Below are 21,420 nucleotides of genomic sequence, written 5' to 3'. Positions count from 1 at the left end.
GTCCTACTATTAAAAGTAAAGACATGGCAGCCCACTATAACCCCACATAAATGCATTCTGCCACATCATGCTAATATGCCATATGTATAGTCTCATCACAGCACTCTTTTGCTATAAAGGCACCAATGGATAAAGTGAGGACAAAGGAAGGTGAAGACAGACCCTGAGGAAACAAGGTTTCAGTTGCACTGACCTTGTGAACACAATATAAGCAAAACAACAGATAGGGCAAAACAGATTATAAACCTCTTCTATTTTACAAATAATTTACTGCAAGAAATATAAACAAAATCAAATATAAACTTGGTGTACGTGTTTCTTCATAGACAGACAGCTAATTTGTAGTAAAGGACCCCCAGAACCCCAATATATTCACCTAAAGGTTCAAACTAAATGTGAAAATGATACAAGTGCACACAGTCTGATAGATGTGATGTCACTTCAGACTACAAGTTGGAAATATAAATAAATTAAATTAAATTGGGGCAACATGGAGTCACATAAAGTGAGTTTACAGTACAATAATTCGAAGCTAGCTGCTCATCACTGTTTGAAGCCAGAAGCTATAAGCTCAAGGGTATGTTAGACACTTAGCAAAACAAACTACAACTGAACTGTTGGAAGTTGAATTGCATTGTGGGCAATGTAGGCATGAGAGAGCCTTGATAAATCTATGGATTAATCGTGTATGTCTATAAAGAGAAAAACATTATTGCTAACACAAAGTTTATGTTGATAAATGTACAAGTGTAGAAAGTACCTGATCAAAGTATTCCTATCAATGTGAAACAGATTTGTGATCTGAAAAGCACAATGAAAATGACCGCTGGGAATAAAAAGACATTCATAAACATCAGAAAAGGCGTGAAATCAGAGAACACTTCCAAATTGGACATTTTAAGAAAAAAAAGTTGCACTGCTTTATTTTTGAAAAGAGAAGTTCAATGTTACAAGCTACAGATGCAAAGTTACACAGCAGCCAGCACTGTGAATACACGCTTTTATCTAATGTCACATTACAAGAACTGACATTCAGCAACTGTCAATGTCTTCACCTGATGCTCAACATGTATCAGGATTCCATTCATTTACAAGGGTACTGAATATCTCAAAGAAGAGAGCATATTCTAACAACTGTCATTATTAATTTGATGGTGTTTAATCAGATAGCAGGTACACGATTTGTAGTCCCATGATCCTGTGAGGGTTTGGATGGAATTACTTGTCTCACAATAAGGAACCGTCCAACAGGATGTGTTGTTGAATGTCTTGTACAGCCTTTTCTGCATCATTATTTGCAGATCCATGGCATATTATTGATGTTGCTTGTTTCTTGCAAATACATATGCCTGTATTTGAGCCATATTGTAGAACCACAGTAGGATGCAAGTAGGGCTGAGCATTAACTCAATAAGATCATTTATCGTCTTTCAAAGGAAGCGTAAAGTCATCAAATAATTTATATTGAAATATTGTGATACACAATGAATCAGTCTAAATTGAAAATAACAGCTCTTACTATAACATTTACAAAGAAGCATACAACAATAGGCCAGAAAACATGCTACATCGTGAAATAAAGAGATATAGATATTTAATGACCTTTATCATGACAGAAGACTTCGGCCATATTGCCCAGCCCCAAACGCCGACCTTTCCCTTTTGCAAGTGAAAGCCTGGGCCCTCAGACGGCATCAATGCAATCCTTCTGACCTAAAATTGGACTTTTGGAAACTGTAAGCTTCATCTTCCTGCTGGATCACTTAAACTGTTTGTGCAGCCAAATGCCAGACCACCCTTTGCTTCTGTTGAACAGGGGTAATAACATCATTGACAAATGTGTTGCAGTGTATTTTGCAAGCTTTCTTTTGTTGTCAGAGATGGCTGGAAGAGCAGCGATTCAACAGTCAGTAACATTTAAAGAGCGCTATCAGGTTTTTGAAAATATAGCATTTGGTACCAAGCTGTATTTAATACTGACTGTGAATTATGTAGATGGTGGAGTAATTATTATATAAGAAAGAAAAACAAAACGTTTATTACTGTTAAACCTTCTGGCACCCATATGAAAGCTGCATCACATCGTCCTCCTGCCAACAATGTAAGCCCGATCCATGAGACACTAAAATGTTCCTCATCCAACATGAGCCCTCCCCCTCAAACAGCCAAGCTATAACCACCAGTTAAAGCTCAAGGCCATGCAAAAAGGGTAACAAGACTATTCAAAAATACCAAATAATACATGTCACATTATGGCTTAAGGAGCGTCAAGGTGGCAGTTGTCTGAATCTTTACCCAGTAGTCTCGGCGAAGGTCACAGGTGTGTGAATTTTAGGTCAATGTTATTTATCATTGCTTTCACAAAAAGGAAGTAATGACAGGGAGTCGTCTAGTCCAAAAGACTCTTATGCAGACAGACTTGCGTTGGGGGAGTTTGAAATCTAAACAGCATGTTAAAATGCTTTCCTACAAATCTCCATCGTCCTCTTCCTCGCCATCAATACCACTGTTCAGGAAGGCCTCTTTTTCATGGGACCTGGCCTGTGGATCATTGTTGCCTTTGAAACCGTTCAACTCGGTGCCTGGAGACAAGCGGGACAATTTTCCCTCAACGCTGTGATGAATGCCGTACGAGAAGTAGATCACGAAACCTACGAATACAAAGCCATGAAGAACAGGTTCAGTACAGTTACAGCTTGCAACTGTGTTCAAATAAAATGACGACATAAGGCTGACTCTTTTTGGCTTGACCTTTTCAAGCTACTAAAGGAAATAAAGTTACGGGTAATCAGTCAGAGTGTATGAGACGGATGATGCTTTATCCAGCCATCTTATCTTCCAAATGATAGTGATATCACAATTATACACTATACAGTTGCAAGAAAAAGTATGTGAACCCTTTGGATTCTCCACACATAGCGTTGTGTGTTCCTTCCAAACAACTCAACTTTGGTTTCATCTGTCCACAGAATATGTTGCCAGTAGTGCTGTGGAACATCCAGGTGCTCTTTTGCAAACTTCAAACGTGCAGCAATGTTTTTTCTGGACAGCAGTGGCTTCCTCCGTGGTGTCCTCCCATGAACTCCATTCTTGTTCAGTGTTTTACGTATCGTAGATTCATCACCAGAGTTGTTAGCATGTGCCAGAGATTTCTTTAAGTCTCTAGCTGACACTCTAGGAATCTTCTTCACCTCATTGAGCATTCTGCGCTGTGCTCTTGCAGTCATCTTTACAGGACGGCCACTCCTAGGGAGCGTAGCAACAGTGCTGACCTTTCTCCATGTATAGACAATTTGTCTTGGACTGATGAACATCAAGGCTTTTAGCGATACCTTTCTAACCCTTTCCAGCTTTATGCAAGTCAACAATTCTTAATCGTAGGTCTTCTGAGAGCTCTTTTGTGCGAGGCATGGTTCACATCTGGCAATGCTTCTTAAGAATAGCAAATTCAAAACTGGTGTGTATTTTTTATAGGGCAGGGCAGCTTTAACAAACACCTCCAATCTCGTCTCATTGATGGACTCCAGGTTGGCTGACTCCTGACTCCAATTAGCTCTTGAAGAAGTCTTTAGCCTAGGGGTTCACTTACTTTTCCCACCCTGCACTGTGAATGTTTACATGGTGTGTTCAATAAAAACATGAAAACATATCATTGTTTGTGTGGTATTAGTTTAAGCAGACTGTGTTTGTCTATTGTTGTGACTTAGATGAAGATCAGAACACATTTTATGACCAACTTATGCAGAAATCCAGGTAATTCCAAAGGGTTCACATACAGTACTTTTTCTTGCCACTGTATATAGGTAGAAAGTGGTGACAGGGCATGACAGTGATTCCCAGGCTGCACTGATGGTGCAGGGATAAACAAAGCACAGATACAAGAGACCAGAAACACTGACCAATCACAGCAGACTGAGTTTTTCTGGGATGGGCTCAAAGAGAACAAATACCAGTACATTTTTACAGACGGTCTGAATTATATTTAGTTTTTTGAAGATTAAAGCATGTAAACATGTTCTGATAGAAACACAAATACGGGTATGCACCTTAAAAATGGGCATAACAAGTCTCCCTAAAGGGGTTCAACATATTTCCTGACACTGTGATATAAATAGAGATTACCCACCTATTGCCATCCAGACAGAAAACCGTATCCAAGTTCCTCTGTCCAGCTGCATCATCAGGTAAACATTCACAAACATGCTGATCACTGGAATGAAGGGTAGCAGAGGGACCTAAAGAGAGAAATGAAACAACCTCTGTTAAGACATTGTAAACAATAAATGTTAAGGCAAAAAATGTCTGTTTTAGATGCACAAAGATTGCGTTTCTGGAATCAAACCTTGAATGAAAGTTTCGTCTTGCTCTCAGGCTGTCTCCAGATGATGAAGGTGAGGACGAGACACACCATGAAGATGACGCTGATGGCTACAATGTTCCACGCAGCAAAGCCTCCCTGCACCGCCAGTATACAGAACGCCAGGATCAATGTTCCTGCAGAAGCACATACATTGTAATAGAGTTTAATATGACACAAGCACTTCATCTAACACTCAGGACTCAGTAAAAATGTATTTTTGAATGAATACACTGAATCTGCGATCACCTACCCATGATAGAGGTACAGATGTTGACAGAGAAGCCCGACAGAGTGGATGGTTCAGTGTTGTCTGGAAACAGGAGGGTCTTGAAGCTGAAACTCTGCTCCATCCCAGGCAGGATGCCCATACTGGGGACACTGATGCGGTCGCTCTGCTCCCCCTCATCATGAGTATTAGCCATTTCATACACCAGCTCAGGCTGATACCTAACACATTCAAAAACAAACAACAAGATGTTTTGTCATCACGACTTTACTAGATAGTTCCAGTTGTAACTTAGAGAAATGGAGCATGTACAGTGCACTGTTTATGAGTTATCAATTATAGTATAATGTCAGCTGCAGTCACATTTAAAGCGTAAATTAACAGAGTATGAAACAGCTTTCAATAGAATGCAGGGCTGGGTTTCAAGCGTTGCTAAAAAAAGATATAAACATTTGTGGAAACAGGAAGCTGGTCATGGAACCAACTCCCAAATTAATCTGATACCCTGAATCGGTGTCCCAGGTTAAACCCTATGTTCCTATGTTCTTATGTCTGTCCCCCCCCCCATCCCCCCCACCCACACTGACCTGAGCACCAGGACACAGGCAGCCACTAATGTGTAGGCCAGCAGCGTCCCTATAGACATCAGGTCCACCAGGTCCTTCAGTTCGAACAAAAACGCCATGATAGCTTCAAAACGAAAGAAAATAAAAAGAGAGGGAAAGAAGGTGGAAAGATTAGATTAGTTTAACCCTAAGAACTCCTAAGAAGACACAATTGATAACACGGCAATATAATATATATATATATCCATAAAAATGTCTGGGGTTTAAATGTCTTGTGTTATTTTCATTTCATTTTAGCTACAGAAGCTAGCAAGCTACTATGCTGAATCCAGACAGTTAACATGGTTATATCCAGGGGTGCACATCACTTTTTTGCCCTGGTTTTCAAAGGAGCACCTGGAGATGTTTCTTGGTGCTCATCCTTCAAATGAAATAAACCGTAACTTTTGAGGGGGTCTTGACTTTATTTGCCAGACACACGACACTGAACACACACACTGAGGTGAACACAGAACACACATGCAGAGGTGAACACAAGACAACATTAGCACGACCAGTAATCCTACAAGCTGTCATCACTACCCTCCTGACTGTTCTCCTCACTGTCTTCCTCTCTGTCAGACATGGTAGCTGATGATGTAGGCCTACTTCTTTCTCTCTGGTTGAGTCTGTGATTAGCTGCTTGCATCCACAAGTCAACAGCTGGGTTTGGGTCAAAAGTCTCTGTTGTCATCTTAGACAAGTGGATGTAATCAAATAAGTATGTGAACATAACAAATAACCTATAGCCAATAACAAATTAATGTAACTTATTTTATTTGTTTTGTTCATTCATATCTTATTTTACCTTAACATTTTTTTATTTATGCATTTTTTGTATCTCTCCAGTTTTAAAGGATATTTTTGGTTACTGTCCTATAGTATATACATTGGAATGATTTAAAACCTGTTTATCCCAATAATTACAAAGGAGTGCCTTGGAAATATGTGTTTACATAAATTGTGACCAAACCGTTTGAATTTAGACTAAAGTGGACTATCTAAACACTCAGAGTCCTTTACCTCACTGAGCTGTAGTTAACTTATCAGCCTCTCAGTCTGACTGGAGAGGACTCTCCCTCCACATTATTGTAGAAACATCTTCTTCTTATCTCCGTTAGAGCAGCTAGCACGGCACCAGATTATAATAACAACAGCGCTGGTACCACCCTCCCTCTCTCCCTTGCTCACTCGCATTTTGTCTGTGAGCTGCGGGCGCCAGATAAGCCAACATCCCCCATTTTCATCACTTACAGCGCCCATCGTACAGGGCAAATGAAAGGTGGAACCGGGGTGAAAAGGGTGTTACATTTACTTAATTGTGAATATTGTTACATCAAGGCCGAAAATTAGGATGAGCCCCAACCGTCAAAATGTTTTTTTCCCTCCCAGAACTGCCAGCGCAGCCCCTCCCCAGATCTGGCGCCCAAGGCGAACATCTAGCCAGAGCTACGGGCCGGCTCTGAGTTCATATCATGGTTCATATGCAACTCGCAAATATCTTTCTTTCTCTCTCTCTCTCTTCTCTCTCTCTCTCCTCTATTTTCTATTTTATTTTCTCCCTTCTCTCTCTCTCCCTCTCTCAATGTCGGTACGCAAATGCGCTTTGTTTCAAATGACCCGGTGCTCTTTTTTTGGCGGAGGTGCGCATGCGCACCTGCGCACCAGTTATGTGCAGCCCTGGTTATATCTGCAGAACATTAGCATGTCAGCATTGGTGTTTAACTCCGCTGTGTAGAGCAACCTTACAACGATGTAGGTGTACAGCGTAAAGGTCACAAAGGCAGATAATAGTGAGAACATTCCCCTGTAACCCATGACAAATAGATGTCCATCTTACCAGACATGACCCCGGCGGCCATAGTGGCGGTTACGGGGGATTTCCTCTTGCTGATACGGGCCAGGAAGGAGAAGAGCAGGCCATCCCGAGCCATGGCAAAGATGATGCGGGGTAGTGGGAACATGGAACCCAACAGACTGGGGAGGAAAACATCAGATTGGGATGACAGTTGTAGGTGTGGAACAGAGGAACAAGGAGAAAGGAAACATTGCTAGAGGTCTGAAGAGGACAAGGGCGAAGAATTAGCACAAGGAAAAATACGATTGGTGAGAAAAGAGTTGCAGATTAGGAGTGGAGAACGTGCATAGGGAGAGTAACATGAGCATGATGTTGGTCAAAGGATATTCTAATATCAGCATGCAAAAAAATGTCAGCTGATATAAAAATATTGTGATCCACATGTGGTCACTCTCCATTTGTCTCATTAATCTGTGGTTACTTCCGCAAGCAGTTTAGTTTGCAGTTTACATATCTTAACCACCAAATACAAGTGGTAAAAAAAAAAAAATAACAATAAATAACCAGGACAGCATCAACCAATTACAGAGAGACCTGACCATGACAGTTAGTGATGTTCTTTTTATGCTGGAGCTCTGTTTTTGGCAAGTTTGTTCAAAACACAGTTTAAATAAACTCTGCAATCAGAAGGCCAGAGTATTTTTAACCAAGCGGAGCTCAGCCATGTAGCATGAAAACAACTTAATTTAAAATTAATGCTGTTTTAAAACATGCGTGTTAGTGTCTCACCTGCCCCTACGCCAGAGGTGAGGGTTGCAGTTAGCAGGGTTTTGGTGCGGGGGCTGATCTCGGCCATGAACTTGAAAAGCAGCCCATCGTCGGCCATAGCCCAGATCACACAGCCCATAAGGAACATAGCACCAAGCGAGCTACCAGGGGGAAGACCAGGATATAAAGTATCCACACTTACACCAACCAGATGACCGTGAAACACACATGAAGAGACACCAGCTCACAGACACCAGTAACAACATACAGTATATTTACGTAACATGATATACTGTAGATTATGCTTCAAATATGAATGAAAATAAAAGATGCATACAGGAAAATGATTAACATCAAAGCACACGTCTAAATAAACCTTAGAAATAGTATGTACACATGTAGAATCTTAAGATAAAAAAAGTAGCTACTGTATGTTCCTGAGCACCACCATTAAAACAACATTAAAAACTGATATTAAAAAAACGATCCTTGTGGTGGCCTTTGACATGAGTAGCATAATCACATACTGAGTGTGCAATGTATATTCTTAGCAGTGTTCTTATTTTTAGTCAAGGGATCACATTTCTTCTGAAGTTAAATATAAATTCTCACACACAGAGAGAACTAGATAATATGCTGCTTACCTAGTAGACAGAGCACAAAGAGAGCCTACAGCCACAGCGTATTTGGCTCCTCCCCAGCCCACATATTTAAAAGCCACGGGCAGAGGGCTTTTGCCGTCCAGCAGGTAGTACGGCATCATGAGAGTGAGGGCCGCAGAAACACCAAAGTACGCCACAAAGCAGATGAGCAGGGAGGACACGATGCCGATAGGGATCGCTCTCTGGGGGTTCTTCACCTCTTCCCCTGAGGGCATAGACGAGCAAAAGGCACAGTTAAACAGGGAACAAGTAGTATAATACGTCTTTATTAATACTACTAATACTTCTTTATTATTTCATAGTGCTAGGCATGGATTGATATTAAATGGCCAAATTAAAATAATAATATTATCCTGGTAATCATTACGTATAGTTACAACCCTACAACACATACTGTTGTGACTTAATTATCTTGCGTAACAATACTATATTTTGTATTGCACCACAGATAGAACACATGTGACTTTTAGAGAGCATCATTTTGGGTGGAAAGTAATCATTAACAATAAGGTCCCAATGTATAAATAAAGGAATAAATAAATAAATAAGCGAGTCATACGCCTGTATTTGTAAAAGCTCGCTCTATGTTACACTTTTTATCAAAATTAGTAGGAAAGACAGCTTTTCCAAGTCCCTTGTGTTAGGATATTCACAACTATGTCAATAAATAAAATTCCCTACGATCTACTTATTTTTAGTGTTTTTTCCAAGACACAAATCTGCATGATCAACTGCTCAATAACATTGGGCGTTGCTACAAATGACTGTCAGCAACCGAGGATGCAGGAATACTAACTGCATACATTTGGGTGACTTTACAATTTTTCTAAAACGGTAACTTTTGACACTTTAATGAAAGGTTTGAGCAACTTGAAAACACCTTACACTCTTTTATGGGGATATCGGCAGAAATGAGTTAATGTGGAAACTGAACAAGGAGCTTATTTTTCCGTGCACCCACAAGACTGAAACTATTCCACTGCAGGTGATTATGCAACAGACGAACACTCAAGTCTTGTTCTGCAGTGAAATCACACGTGATGATGGAGTGTGTCTGTCACTGTCTGGATCTTCTCCTACAACAGTGACCGTGACAAGTGACAGCTGCTGATCGCCCCAGATTATTGGAAGGTCCGGGGTCATATGCATAACAGTGGTGACAGTTGTATGGATGCACGCCTATGAGTGTGTGTGTGTGTGTGTGTGTGTGTGTGTGTGTGTGTGTGTGTGTGTGTGTGTGTGTGTGTGTGTGTGTGTGTGTGCGTGCGTGCGTGCGTGCGTGTGTGTGTAGGGGGAGGGGATGATGGCTACATGCCAACTTAACTCTGTGTAGCCAGAGTATTCACACACATACACACACATGATAAATTGGTTTAGCAATCCCTGTGAGTGTGTGTGACAGACATGCCCCAAGGCAAGTCAAGCACCCATTCAGGGTTAATGTCACGTTAACCAATAAGAATCTAGGAACCAGAGGGGTGTGAAAAGCCGGGGGGCCAGAAAGCAGGCAAACTGGAAGAATCTCTCTTTTTCACTTTTTCAACTCAGGGGCCTTGAATTGATTTAACAGAACTAAACTACAAGCGTGAACACATATACCCATTCACAGGTGTAGATCTGCACAGCGTTGGAAAAAATCATAGGGCACATCTTCTTCCATCCCAAAGCCCATATCATTATGTGCGCTCTAACTTGCGTCACAGTGCTTTTAAATCCACCGAGAGCAAAATTGGGCCAGAAGCACTAAACTGCATCTTTTCACTCTGCCCTGCATCTCTTATGTAACACTCGAGGATGTTTAGACAAGCTTAAGATGGAAAGGGTCCCAACTCCATATTTAGTTATATCACCCCCCTTTAACTAAAGCAAACCCATGAGGCAGGATAAAGGAATACGAGAAGTGGAACAAGAAAATAAAAGGGCTGACTGAGTGAGTGTTTTACTGACCTGTTGTAGCAATGCAGTCGAAACCCACAAAGGCATAGAAGCAAGTCGCAGCTCCGGAGAGGACGCCTGAGAAACCGAACGGCATGAAGCCGCCTTTTCCCAAACTCTCTCTGGTTGGAAAAATTTCTGTCACACTGAAAATAAAGGAAAGTCATGATTAAAAGCAGAAAACATAACCTGTATTTGAGGATGAATCAGGATATGTGGATATGACCATGTTATTACTTGAGACTGGAGTCACTGGTATAATTGCGGTTTAGGATCTCTTCAGGGTCCAGCTGCCAGTTCTTCATAGAACCTTTGACTAGGCCAGAGATCACCATGAACATTAAGACAAGGACGTTTATACAGGTAAAAACCTTGTTCACAATCGCTGACTCTTTGACCCCAAATGCCAGCAGACCTGAGAAATGAAGAAGACATGGAAAGGAAACACAAAAAGACAACTTGATTGATGAAGAGAATATACTTGTTGGACAAGTGTTGTACTTAAGTTTGGCAATAGAGTATCTGCAGTGAATATCTGCCACTGAAGCAATGTTGCGAAGTAAAACATTCAAGATTTAAACACTGCGTTCAGGCAAAGATTAAATATTGTCAATGTGAAATTAAAGTGAAAACACAAGACAAGGAGAGGGGCAGAACAACCAACCTGTGAGGATGAATATGATGAGAACAGCAAACATGTCAGGGTACTCTGCTAATATACCCGGTGCATGCATGGGCATGTTCTCTCTGTAGAACTCCTCTATGCGCTTCCCAACCAACTCGTCGAAGGTAGCGCTCCATGCTCGGGCCACACTGGAAGTCCCTGACATAGAGAAACAATCTGTGATATCTGAGACTTTTTCAGGTGAACAAACAACAAGGATTTGTTGTGCTGTTTACCAATGATATAGGAGAGGATGAGGTTCCATCCAGTGATGAAGGCCCATAGTTCCCCTACAGTCACATAGGAGTAAAGATAAGCTGAACCAGTCTTGGGAACACGGGCTCCAAACTCAGCGTAGCACAGACCGGCTAACACTGAAGCTAACGCTGCTATCAGGAAAGACAGCACAATCGCAGGACCTATGGGGAGAACAATAATGCATATGATTAGAACCTTTAAGATGCACATGACATATGTGTTGTTTGCAGTAATGTCAACGCACCTGAATTCTCTCTTGCAACAGCCCCGGCTAGCACGTAGACGCCAGCGCCGAGCGTGCTGCCCACCCCGAGGGCCACCAGGTCGAAAGTGTTGAGGCATCGGGACAGATGGGAGTCCTCAGCGTTACAGTCCACCACCTTCACCCTCAGCAACTGCTTCCCGAAACCCAGGAGCTTCTCCAACGCCATGGATCTCAGTGCGGCCTCAGGGAGGGGAGGGGAGGACGTGAAGGTCAACCAGGATACAGGGGTCACAGGGGGCAGAGGGAGAAGTCACACACACACCCTAGTGGGAGGCAGAGGAGGGAGACAAGATGAGGGACAGTGATTTAAAGTACCTCTTAACGTTAGGTTGACCCGTGTTCTTTAAATAAGCGCAGGACTTTATTTTCAGTCTTTCAATAAACACAAGTCACACAGTGGTGAAGTGTTGCCCTTGAGGGGAATGTGTGTGTTGGGCTTGAGTTGACAAACTTGTAAGTGGAACACTCTTTTCCTGGATTGTTACATAATGTAACAGAAATCCACAATGTTTGAGTGCTAGCCAAAAACACAGAGGCCTATTGGGATAATCCATCTTATTGCTGGATGCGTTGCTGACATGTGTTACGTAACGCCACTCACAGGAGACCAGACAAAGCCCTCGAACAGATTGTTCTACACAAAGAGAATCAGGACTCACAGCACAAAAAACACTGTCTTGAAAAATGCCTTGGAGAATCGTCCCATTGCATCGCTCCAACAAATCGCAGAAGAAAATAAACCTATCAAGACTCTCTGTATTTACCTCTGCTTCGGGTCATACAGCACATACAAGCAGGACATCTCTCTATTGAGCAGTCAACACAGTTTGAAGCTATGTCTACCCTATTGAGGGGGAAAGAAAACTGTCAGACTCCTTTTCTAAAAAAGTAAAGTCTATCCATCAAGTCATGCACATTCCACAGCTTTGAGCTCTGATACTGAGTGGTAATAATTGATATCATGGAGGGAAACAAATATGGAGGGCAGAGGGAAGTAAGAGGGGAGGGGGTATAAACAATGTCCTCGTGCTATGCTAGTGAAGTTGTGGAGGTTTGGCAGAAGTCCAGTGGTATTTCCCAGAGAAGAGAGCTCAGGGAATTCAGTGGGTGACATGCAGCAGATTAACATTACCGCAGTTCGAGATAATGGCAGCCCTCCACATGAGGACACAAATCCAGAAAGGTCATGTGATGTGGACAGTGCAACAGTTATGTCACACATCATGGAAACTTCCACATAAGGGTAAGCTATGGTGACAACCTTGTTCCCTTTTCTTTCTTTGCAGAAAACATCAAGCCTCAGATACAACTTTCCAACCTGGCCTATTAGATCACATATAGGAAATGTATATTTGGAGTTTTATTAAATGCCCAATACTAAATGAACTTTTGCAGGGGTATATGTTTACTGTGTTAGTTTTCCTAGAAACCCTATAAAACTGTCAAACACCTAAAACACAACACCTACCCAGCTTTTGTTTACAATACAGTATATAGCATATGCATGGCATGCAACCTTACCTATAACAGTTTACTAAAAAAGATGAAATACAAAATAGTTTGAACTTGAATGTAGTCTTGATTGATCCACAAAATAAAATAGAGCCCTCTACATAAAAACAGAAGCACAGAGACCCCAAAGTAGTGCCACTGCTACTGAAACAATAGTTTTCTTGTTGCACCACATTTTACACCGTAATAAAAACCCAAAAATAATTTAAAAACGGAAGTTATTAAAAACAGCTTCTCCCATTTACAGCATAACATTGTGTTCACAGTATCAATGGATGATAAACAACGTAGCTTGTCAGAAATAAAGCGCGCTGGATGTTTTTTTGCGATGGTGTGGAAAGAATTACACAAATATATATCAGAGTTGTTAGTGCATTTTTTTCTGTTTGGTTACACACAGTATATGGTTTATATTAAATAAGGAGCCACTTTTCACGACTACAGGAGAAAATAAAATATCCCAATATTGTTTTCTTTCAGAACTAAATCATGTTCTTGTGATGATATGTTAAGCCTGTCTATTGATGGTTTCACAAAATACTTACACAATGAGATTTTTGATAGATGATCATGAGTAATAACTAATTAGGTAAAGGCAAACGATAGAATAGCTCGAACTTTGGTAAGTTCTGAAAACAACATATTTGTTTGTAATGTAGCCTTTAAACCACACAAATACAGAACTAAGGCCATAATACTGAATGGATTAAGAGGGCTCCTTTGCAACAATATTGTAAAACCAGGGAAGGTCGTTAAGAAAAGCTTAAAATAAAAACACAATTCAATGACCAGGGTAAATAAAGCACTATTTAGTTGCAACTAAATAAAGCACTTACAGGAACAAGCACACACATGCACACAATCTGAATATTGCATACAACCCCATGTGTTTGAGGCAAAGTTAAAATGCCAATGCAGCAGATCAATGTCAAAATGACAATAACCTCTTCCTGCATGGCGGAAATCAGAAAATACATGCAGTACTCACTCAAAACCACCTACAGATACGCTTGACCTGTTGATCTGAGTGGAAAGTTTGAAATAATGATGACAGATAGAAGGACTAAAGGATGCATTTGTTAACTCATCTTCATGCGGCAGTAAAGACTGCAGAGCGTCTGGCGGCAGCCGTTCTGAAATAGAAGCTGGAGGAATCACATGGCTTGGCTATTCCAAGCAACACATGCACGCACATTCAAACTTTAGTATGGAGAGCTGATCGTGAAAACCTTACTGAAAACGTTTTTACAGTAATGATATTGGATTCCTTCAAAATCTTATATAACCAGAGTTGCAGCCTTGTACATGGTCTCAGAAACACATTTTAAAACGTTTTTTCTGTTACAGAAATACCACAGAGCAAGCCTTAACACTTAGCTACATCCAGACAAGCCTGGTCATCCTGACATGCATCAATGTCACTCACACTCCTGCATCAAAGTACATGCAGGGGAGTGTACAGGGGTGTGATCTTCGAGAACCAATCAAAATAAACCATGAACATGTCACTGTTTGACATTAAGAAAGGCAGGGACTCTTTTTTTGTATTACTTTACCTTCAACATAACTATATTTAGGCCAGTCATTTTGTTAAGTGCATCTCTTAAAAGCATCACCATTTTGTCCGCTGTGTTGGTGGATTGTTTTACTGTTTTGGGGTCATTCAGCTCAGCTATAAGCAGCTGCTCACATGCATGCACTCACAATAGGTGTCCAGCTAACTGAGGGAATTGCTTCCTGACTTGGGTTCACTGAGGAGAAAGAACGGCATGCAACCGTTGAGTGTTGAATGATGCTTGTTGACATTTCCAATGTATGTTTCCATCCCATGCATCGTAAAGGCACTCCTTCCTCCTAATTACCCAGCAAACATGCACAGATTTTACCTTTAGGTCTGCAGTGGCACATGTAAACAAAGTGATATATTGCTGCTAGACTGACCCAGGGCCGTCCCTGGCCAACTTGGGGCCCCAAGCGACATTGTGAGATGAGCCCCCCCCCCCCACCAACAGGAGTGAAATTTTAGAAACAAAGTACTTTGCCAATATAATTCCTGTTTATTATTATTATCAACACAGTTACTTTTTTATACAGTGAGGTACATGGTAAATGTGCATGTATGTCGTTCAGTATGCGTTTACAGGTGAATACGTCTGCATTTCCTGCCAAATACTAGCCTCAAAAAGATTAAAGTATAATTAATGCAAATAAACTACTTCTACTAATAATCATAATCAATTCAATAATATAAATACTATATTATTTTAGTATAATATAGTTGTAATATAGTGGGGTGCGCGGAGAACTGCGCTGAGAACTGCGCACAAGCCGAGCTCATAAGCCGAGGCCCCCTGCGCGATGTGAGGCCCCATGCAGCCTGCATGATCGGCCTGTAGGGAGGGACGGCCCTGGACTGACCACATGACTTACTGGGTCACCTTGAACTTTTAGTGCGTTTGGATTTCAAAATGCCTGTCAGTGAGTGTGTCAGGATAAAGCAAAGTCATAGGCAGCCAAGTCTTGACCCTAAAAAAAGAAGGATTTATTGTCCAACATCTAAAAACGTGTGTTGAGGGACAATGACAAAGTAATCTCCACTGTCTGAAAACACAACAATCCTACTCTCATCCTCTTCTCTCAGACTGACCAGAAAGAAATAAAATCACATATGCTTTAGCTCCATTCAGCTTGTGTACAAAGATATTCTGACAATGATGCTAAAATAAACAAAGCCCTTTACTTAAGCAAACCACTCTGGACCTATAAGCGTATACAAAGAAAACAACATTTAATTATATAACCAGGGGTGCACATAACTTTTTTGCCCTGGTTCTCAAAGGAGCACCTGGAGATGTTGCTTGGTGCTCATCCTTAAAATGAAATAAACTGTAACTTTTGAGGGGGGCTTGACTTTATTTGCCAGACACACGGCACTGAACACAAATGCAGAGGTGAACACAGAACACACATGCAGAGGTGAACACAAGACAACATTAGCACGACCAGTAATCCTACAAGCTGTCATCACTACCCTCCTGACTGTTCTCCTCACTGTCTTCCTCTCTGTCAGACATGGTAGCTGATGATGTAGGCCTACTACTTTCTCTCTGGTTGAGTCTGCGATTAGCTGCTTGCATCCACAAGTCAACAGCTGGTTTTGGGTCGAAAGTCTCTGTTGTGATCTTAGACAAGTGGATGTAATCAAATAAGTATGTGAACATAACCAATAACCTACCATAGCCAATAACAAATTAATGTAACTTATTTTATTTGTGTTGTTCATTCATATCTTATTTTACCTTAACATTTATTTATTTATGCATTTTTTTGTATCTCTCCAGTTTTAAAGGATATTTTTGGTTACTGTCCTATAGTATATACATTGGAATGATTTCAAACCTGTTTATCCCAATAATTATAAAGGAGTGCCTTGGAAATATGTGTTTACATAAATTGTGACCAAACCGTTTGAACTTAGACTAAAGTGAACTATCTAAACACTCAGAGTCCTTTACCTCACTGAGCTGTAGTATCAGCCTCTCAGTCTGACTGGAGGGGACTCTCCCTCTACATCATTGTAGAAACATCTTCTTCTTATATCCGTTAGAGCAGCTAGCACGGCACCAGATTCTAATAACAACAGCGCTGGTACCGGTGCACCCTCCCTCTCTCCCTCGCATTTTGGCTGTGAGCTCAGAGCTGCGGGTGCCAGATAAGCCAACATCCCCCATTTTCATCACTTACACAGGGCAAATGAAACGTGTAACCGGGGTGAAAAGGGTGTTACATGTACTAAATTATGAATGTTGTTACATCAAGACCAAAAATTAGGATGAGCCCCAACGGTCAAAAATGTTTTTTTCCCTCCCAGAACTGCCAGCGCAGCACCTCCACAGATCTGGCGCCCTTGGCGAACATCTAGCCAGCGCTACGGGCCGGACCTGAGTTCATATCATGGTTATGCAACTCGCAAATATCTTTCTCTCTCTCTCTCTCTCTCTTATCTCTCTCTCTCATCTATCCTCTATTTTCCCTTCTCTCTCTCCCTCTCTCAATGTTGGTACGCAAATGCGCTTTGTTTCAAATGACCCGGTGCTCTTTTTTTGGCGGAGGTGCGCATGCGCACCTGCACACCAGTTATGTGCAGCCCTGTATATAACTGTTTAACACTCGATTTTCCTTGTTGATTATTTGCTGATAATTTGGGCTGTCTAATGTTCAGAGGTAATTGAAAAATTGAGAATAATTAATGTATCAAGGATTTAGCCTACAATGCATAAACATATCCCATTGTTGTTGCAGTAAACTAGCAATAGCAATACCACAAATACAATTTTGTAATTTAACATTCCATATATTTTGTGTACATTTGTTTTGAGCTATTGTGAATATAGTAATAAGCACAAAGTGACAATGTAAGTTTGTCCAATAAAAAGCGTTACACGTTAAGAATTGAAATCTGTTTCTATTCCAGCAACAAATCATTTCCCAAGCATGAATGTGTATTAAAGGGGACCCATCAAGCAAAATGTACTTTGTGATGTCTTTTATACATAAATATGTGTCCCCGGTGTGTGGGGGAACTCACGCAGCGTCAGGAAAAAACAACCCTCTCTCTTTTCCTCCGTACCCAAATCTCTAAAAACGGGGGTACAATGGAGCTGATCCAGATTTGCGTCCGATATGACGTAATATCTGAAATGTGGACCCACGGCACTATCAGAAAGTTGCTATCAGAAACAATGCCCGACTGTTTTGGACGTAATATGGTCGATGTTTACATTAGCATCGCTAACACTCAGAGCTAACCTGTACTGGAGAGCATGTGTGTGGAGAAGCAGGAAATAAAAAGGAACTCACCTTGTGGTATAACCGGCAAGAGAGAAAGCCTTTGAGCTCCATACTGTTTCAGAAATAATCCTTGATAATCCATGATATGGCGTTTCATCACGGCAGTATTTAGTTTAGACAGTAGCTGCCGGGTCCCGCATGAGTTCAGCCCCCTTCTTTTTTTTAATCTATTTTTCTTCTTCTTTTTTTTTAAAGCTTTATACCCAAAATCAGCACTTTTGAAACAGGAAGTGAAATAGAGGGATATGAGGCATGGCTAGAATGGTGATCTGTTTGGTATTTTGAGCAAAACACTTCATAGACATGTTTTTTATATATTTGCATATATCTGAGACCTGAGTCATTCTACAGAAAAGGTGGAATCTGGGTGATACAAATCTGCTGAAATATATTCCTTCTAAACACATCTAAAACCTATTGAATAGCAATAACTAACTCTTCACTTGATGAATCCACAACAAGTAGAGCTTAAAGTATTTTTATTATTTGTATACATTATACAAAGCTTATTTGTATAGGAACGTCACTGGTGTTACGTGTTACCAGGAAGAAGAGTAACACCAGTGACAATTTGGAGAAAACACTACCATTTTCACAAAATGGCTGCAATGTGTCAGACCAAATATGGCTTCAGTCAATATTTAACTCTTCAATACAATACATTTTCCCGTTCAAATGTTCACCCCTAGTTCATTCAATGTTCATGCAATGAGTAACACTAATGACAGACTTGAAAGACGCACGTAAAATTTGAAGATAAAATGACACCTTTAACAAACAAAGTAAGAAGTATCTGACTTTCCTTATGTCTTTGTCCACTGCACTGCCTCAAATGATCTCTTGTTACAGGAGGCACTTCAGAGACAGTACATTACTTCAAAATAAAAGCGTTTTGTGTGTAACACCAATGACGTAATTTTGGGTGACTAACATTTATTGGATATTATTAATAATAATTTGCGTTTTTTGTTACCATTTCAGTGTTATATTTAATGTATGTAATGTTATGTAAATATGAATGAGATTTATTTATTGAAAAAAATATATTTTAAATGAAAACTATAGGCTCCACTTCCATGTATGATCAAAGTGACAAGGCAGTTCCTTGAACTTGGCATTTTAAATACATAGCAATTTATGTATAAAACTATTTTTTTAATTTTTAAATGTAGTACCATTGCAAAGGCAATCTCTATTTATTCAACATAATGAATGTGAGTATTAGGTCAACGTCATGTATTTTGGTGTCTGCAAAAGTAAGTGACAGCACTTCCACCTTTTCTGTAGAATGACCCACCTATGCTATTGCCTAAAAATAGCATGATAGGTGACCTTTAATATTACCCAACATCGTATTAAGCCCCTGATCCATGTGTTGTATACACTGGAATCTATTTACTGCAGCTAGTTGTTCACATGTGACACACAGCTCTAGTAAGTCAATGTCAAAAACATCACCTGCAACTTTTTCATGTGACAGTATAAACAAAAAGCAAAACACTGTTCTGAGAAAAGTATGCTGGTTTTACTAATTTTACAGCAAAAAGGAAATATGAAGCCCCAGCATCTCCTGAACCTGGAAAGCATCCACACCAACACCCACCCTTCACTGATCTGTATAGGACACACACACACACACACACACACACACACACACACACACACACACACACACACACACACACACACACACACACACACACACACACACACACACACACACACACACACCACACACACACACACACACACACACACACACACACACACACACACACACACACACACACACACACACACACACACACACACACACACACACACACACACACACACACACACACACACACACACACACACACACACACACACACACACACACACACACACACACACACACACACACACACACACACACACACACACACACACACACACACACACACACACACACACACACACACACACACACACACACACTTCAGTGCAGCAACCTGCACGCTAGTGACCCACTTTCAGAACAGCTAAAGTTAGACCAACTATTGGTCTTGCCACGTATCGAAAAGGTCAAATCTAGCTACCGAGTCATTCTTAAAATACAGAGAAACTTAAGATATAAAGTCAGTTGCAAATTGATTAGTTAATTATCTCTCCCTATCAGACGTTTTAAATGATTGTGCTTTAACTGAATACTATCAATGTGCTTAACCTGTATTTAAATCAGTCTGTTTTAGTCATACCTCCATCAAACTATCAGTCAGTTGAACACTATACAAACTTTATAACACTTATGATTTACACTGCTCTTGCATAGGCTACTTTACCGTCTATAATATATTTAATTGTTCTACTTGTGTGTTCTGACTGGGTACAGACAGTGAATCAATCATTTAAACCTGAAGCTTTCATTTCAATTAAAAAAAGTTTAACATTTGAAGCCACTGCGTCCTTTCTTTCTCTTTATGTTGCTTTCCCTTTTCTGAGTGACTAAATTGTCCACAACTTCTGTTTTGCAGCTCTGGATGTCAATGTGTGGCCACTTGTTGCCTTCACTCCAGACTACATTCACCACCATCCCCCCACACCCTGGTGTAAACCTCTCATGGCTGGTTTCAGAACAGTTTTTGAGTCCCGTACAGTATCACTACTCCAAATCCCACAGCTACTACCTCACTCATGCATCCCCAGCCCTTCTCAGACTGCCTTCACTAAAGCCCCTCACATAGCCCTATCACACCCCAGGGATAATTTCTCTCGTATTACATCCATGGTTACAGAACATTGACTTGGAGTTCCCTCTAAATGTACAAACTTGACTTAAGTCTGGTTGATTCTACAAAGGCGGGCACGGAGTTGCATGACACAAACAAATACAACTCAGCTGTAGCATTTCTCCAGCTTGCCAAGCCATATTCACATGCTGCGGGAAACAGTAGCACTCACTGTGAAGCGTAAAATGGGGTCTGAGCGAAACGAGCATGTGGTTTAGAGCATGGTCGTGTTTTTACGCACAACTCAACTTTACGCACGATAACGTTTGTGCATCCCCTGGAAACCATCAAACCAGGGGCACAGATTCTAGAAAGTAATTCATTACGAACTGTTAAACATTTGCATGAAGCTATGTAGCATAATGCAACGTTGTAAGAGGAGCTCTTTACCTTGAGGACCCTGCGCGAGCGCATGAAGCAGTGATCCAAGACAGTGACCGCTTTAAAGTATAAATATTGGAACTTGAAGAAAGCAAAGCAGCGTCCACACAGTAGGTCCGCAGAGTCCCGTCTCTATACAGGTGGTGGAGGAATTTAAAGGTTTCGGGTTGCTGTGTTACGCGTTCAGATGGAGGAGGGGATCCAGAGGCAAAACAAGCAGCCCCGCCCGCTCATTACCATTACAGTTGTGCAATAGCCATTACCCTCTATCTGTATTAGTGACCATGATGACACATGGGCAACTGCCTGACAATCAGCATCAAATTCATGATCATTTCACACGGATTAAATGGCTAAGAGTTAG

The 21,420-nt window shown here is 40.9% G+C and overlaps 1 protein-coding gene across 1 annotated transcript; it reads right to left on the bottom strand.

The window, feature by feature from the left end:
- Positions 1 to 888: 888 nt before the first annotated feature.
- slc7a1a (solute carrier family 7 member 1a) lies at positions 889 to 21,215 on the bottom strand. Its single transcript, XM_034201141.1, has 13 exons — positions 21,066 to 21,215; positions 11,521 to 11,804; positions 11,255 to 11,437; positions 11,019 to 11,177; positions 10,592 to 10,769; positions 10,367 to 10,500; positions 8,402 to 8,624; positions 7,032 to 7,168; positions 5,174 to 5,276; positions 4,611 to 4,807; positions 4,343 to 4,494; positions 4,127 to 4,235; positions 889 to 2,651 (listed from the first exon to the last, which is right to left on the bottom strand). Exons 2-13 carry the CDS (start codon positions 11,705 to 11,707, stop codon positions 2,467 to 2,469), a joined length of 1,947 nt encoding a protein of 648 aa, XP_034057032.1. The 5' UTR covers positions 11,708 to 11,804; positions 21,066 to 21,215; the 3' UTR covers positions 889 to 2,466.
- Between the last annotated feature and the right edge of the window lie 205 nt (positions 21,216 to 21,420).

Source organism: Gymnodraco acuticeps, unplaced genomic scaffold (assembly GCF_902827175.1).
Source record: "Gymnodraco acuticeps unplaced genomic scaffold, fGymAcu1.1, whole genome shotgun sequence".
NCBI lineage: Eukaryota > Metazoa > Chordata > Actinopteri > Perciformes > Bathydraconidae > Gymnodraco > Gymnodraco acuticeps.
Note: the sequence above shows the minus strand (reverse complement) of the source record. Positions and strands in the feature narration are given on the sequence as shown.

Excerpts from the sequence above, each read along its gene's own strand:
- slc7a1a (XM_034201141.1), bottom strand. The coding sequence starts at position 11,707 with ATGGCGTTGGAGAAGCTCCTGGGTTTCGGGAAGCAGTTGCTGAGGGTG. Across the intron at positions 8,625-10,366 it reads CGACTGCATTGCTACAACAG|GGGAAGAGGTGAAGAACCCC; the intron begins GTCAGTAAAACA and ends CTATGCCCTCAG. Across the intron at positions 7,169-8,401 it reads CTTTGTGCTCTGTCTACTAG|TCTGTTGGGTTCCATGTTCC; the intron begins GTAAGCAGCATA and ends TTTCCTCCCCAG.